The following is a 3,657-nucleotide window of genomic DNA, read 5'->3' as shown; positions in this document are numbered from 1 at the left end:
ACCAGGACCATCCATTGGGTAGTCCACCAGGATACTATCATTTTCTGAATATAATGGCTTTCATTTTGCTAAAAATGAAACACAGATTGTTTTTCAAGAAGACGATTATTCTTTGTCCCTTGATATTGGCTGCCTAACATTATCACCCACCCTCCCTCCCCCACCCTACTCTGTTGCTAAAGAAACCAGGGACATAATTTCCATCCTTCTTTTCCTCCACAGCTCGCTTCCCATCTCTGTGTGCCCTCCGCCTGTGGGTACGGCATTGGTACATTGATGTTTTGTCACGTCATTTAGAAGAAAAGTTTTCACTGTGCATTGTAGAAAGTTACGTCCGATCCCTGTTTGTAATGTTTTTGTTTTTTAAAATAGATTTACCATCTTTTAGTAAGACTTTTACGAGACTTGAAGCACAAATAAAATGTCATAATATTAATAAGTGCCATGATATTACGGTTTGATAAATTTGAGGGATGTTGATTAAGAAGTCTATTACTACTCTTAGGGCATATTGCACTCCACACGCAAACAAAAGATCTGACCCCATAAAAGCAGTCGCCATCTGATTGGCTCTTTTTTTTCGAACTAGGATTGACGGCCATTACAAAATAAAGCTTGTTTGATTTCAGAGGATCTGATCTCAGAATGATAGCCAAGACTGCCGAGTGAAGAGCCATGATCGACAGTGTCTATTTATGAGCGAAACAAATAGAAATCACAAAATCAGTCGAAATTGTCTAAGTCGACCAACCATTTTCGAGGAGAAAAATGTCTTTTTCAGATAGGATGGGGGTCTTAAACGGTGCCATATTATTACAATCCAGTCCATTTATAACAGCCTCTGTTATTACAGGAACTTGGATATAACCGTGATAAATCAAATCCGCGTTTGAAAAAAATAAAAATAAAGTGTAAGTAATAATATGAACCTGGCTATAACAGGGTTCACTTTGCGCAGACCAGGATATAACAATGATCTTGCAGCGCATGGACTTGCTTTCGAGCCGTCAAATTCTAAGACTTTGTCTTAACCAGGACATTTCGCCTGTTTGTATGATCACTTGCCTAAATACTAACTTTCAAACACATACCCCCCCCCACCCCACCCTAGTGTTTGGGTCACTGATCGATTCCGTCTCAGTGTCAGCAAAACAGCCTGCTATAAAAGGATCTGTGGTAATCGAATATATAAGACGTCCAATTAACACACACTCTCTCTCTCTCTCTCTCTCTCTCTCTCTCTCTCTCTCTCTCTCTCTCTCTTCTGGCGCTGTGGCTTCATAAACGGTCAGCGATGCCGACAGCACACAGGAGCTCAACACTTGCCCGAGGGTCCTTAAAAAGTGCTGAAAGTGGGTTACTGAAATGTCCCAGCAGACAGGTTCTGGCACGATAGCTAGGTCCAATTAACTGTCTTAGAGGGTGGTTGGCGGGTGCTCTGGTGTGGTTTGCTTCTTCTTTCCTATCAAACACCTATCGTCCTTATCTCCCCTTCTTCTTTTTTAAAAGTTTGTTACTATCTTGTAACAACTCTAATCTTCTGGCGCTCATATGACCTTAAAACCTCTACTAAAACTAAAACTGTCTTAGAGGTCAACTGTGTTAAGTAAAAGTATCGCTGTCACAAGCAGTCACTTCTCATTTCTCCCTTTGTGGTCATTTTTTCCCCGTTTTGAGACGTCCAGTTAACTGTCTTGGAGGTCAACTGTGACAAGTAAAAGTAAAAGTATCGCTGACACATGCAGGAGCTCACAAAGTACTCCTCTGGCGTGGACATACTGTAGGTGTTGGCCCAGAGACCGCGAGACCTGGCCTGGTTGTACAGACTGCGGAGTCGTCGGTCCCAGCCGGGGATACCATAGGCGGCTCCTGTGGGGATTAAAAGGGTGGTGGGTGGAGGGGAGGGGAGAAGAGGGGGCAGGGGGGAGGGGGTGGTGTTAAGTCGGAATTCGGCGATTTTAAAAAATTATATTAGAAAAGTGGTCGATTTGACCTTAAAATTAAGAGACTAGTCGGTCTGTCGATGTTTGTATGTTTGTGTGTGTGTCTTTGTGTCTGTCTGTGAGTCTGTGTGTCTGTGTGTGTGGCTGTCTGTCTGTCTGTCTGTCTGTCTGTCTGTCTGTCTGTCTGTCTGTCTGTCTGTCTGTGTGTCTGTCTGTCTGTCTGTCCCCCCTCTCTTTCTTTCCCCCCCCCCTCTCTCTCTCACTCCCTCCCTCTCTCTCTTTTTCCTCTCCCTCCCCCCCTCTCTCTCTCTTTCTCTCTCTCTTTCTCTCTCTCTCTCTCTCTCTCTCTCTCTCTCTCTCTCTCTCTCTCTCTCTCTCTCTCTCTCTCTCTCGCCGTACCTAGGAGATGGACACCGTGGGCAGACTCGTGTAAATAGATGTCCTGGTTGTAACGGTCGGTTCTGTGGAAGATAGTCAGACAAAAGAAGTTCAGAAAAAAGAACACTGTGTTCTCATTCGCACAACATAATAAGTATGTCCCAGTAGGGAAAATGCTAGGTGAAAATTACTGGCAGGTGCAGGGAGGGGTTTTCTTTACATCCCTTACTCTTTTTAACTGCCAAAGAGTGTATTCCAAAATCTAGACATTGGCTGCTTCTTTCACATGAATCAATTACATGAATGGATGAATGTGTTTCGCTATTTGAAAACGATGTATATTGTGAGTACGAGATTGATCTGGATTCAGGTTACCAAAGGGGAAATATTGCCCTGTCTTAGGGCTCAAACAAAGTGAATTCGGCTTTCGGCACTTGTGCTGAATGGTGTCATTTTCGGCTGACGTAAAGCCGAAAAGGCGTAAAGTAAAACTTATTCTAAAAGCCCTTTGGCTCATAGAGTCTGGATTTGTCTTGTTTAGGCTTTCGTTATATAAACCTTTTCGTATCAAGTCCCAGGCTGGCGAAACGAAAGGCTGAAAGACGAATCGACAATCAAATCCATTGTGTCTGAGACCTGATTCTTACTCCAACACTCTTGAGATAATTATGTCTTTCAAACTTATGATCCAGTCGACCAGTCCGTTTGTGTCTCCTTTTATTTTCTTGACCAATATTTATATCCACTGCCGGCCTGCTAGGCCAGTCACAGTTTCACCAGAGCTCCGTTGGCCAGCAACGTTTCAGGGTGACCCGGGTCGGCCTTCACGGCTAGCGTAACGCCTCAGTGACATAAAGTCACACCGTACTTCACCCAGACCCAGCTATACCCTACTTTGTCCTGTTTCCATCTCCCACGCCGTGGACGCCTGTGTCTCCCCGAGACACCCATCGGTACAAGCGAAAGAAAAAAAAGTAAAGTAAAGTAAAGTAAGATCCAGTCGACTCACCTAAGACAAAGGACATTCTCCTCGCCCCCCGTGGACACTGGGGCGGAGGGCGTGGCTCCTAGTCCGCGAGCTCTTTGGTTCCACCACGGCGGCAAATGGCTGTGCTCGGGGATGCTCGTCGTGCCTTCGTTCACACCAATCACAGCCACGCGGCCAGACATGCGATAAAATGATTGGCGGACGGCTGAGTGGCTGGCCAATAGGAAGCGCAGAGTGTAGCACGCCCTTCGCAGAGCCGGGTCGGAGACGTAACGACTGGCTGGTTGTGGAAATGACACACACAAAGAATGAATATGAGATAGTTCGGGTGGATGGGCATTGGGTGGG

At 45.4% G+C, this 3,657-nt stretch overlaps 1 protein-coding gene across 1 annotated transcript in view; it reads right to left on the bottom strand.

The window, feature by feature from the left end:
* Positions 1 to 1,539: 1,539 nt before the first annotated feature.
* LOC101864584 overlaps positions 1,540 to 3,657 on the bottom strand; it is a gene marked incomplete in the record, with an annotated part of 10,935 nt that continues 8,817 nt past the window's right edge. Inside the window, 3 exon segments of the mRNA XM_005090836.3 lie at positions 1,540 to 1,869; positions 2,343 to 2,404; positions 3,331 to 3,589. Coding sequence (XP_005090893.2) covers positions 1,622 to 1,869; positions 2,343 to 2,404; positions 3,331 to 3,589 — 569 coding nt within the window.

This window comes from Aplysia californica, unplaced genomic scaffold, assembly GCF_000002075.1.
Source record: "Aplysia californica isolate F4 #8 unplaced genomic scaffold, AplCal3.0 scaffold00022, whole genome shotgun sequence".
NCBI lineage: Eukaryota > Metazoa > Mollusca > Gastropoda > Aplysiida > Aplysiidae > Aplysia > Aplysia californica.
The sequence above is the reverse complement of the archived record's forward strand: the minus strand, read 5'-3'. Positions and strand labels throughout refer to the sequence as shown.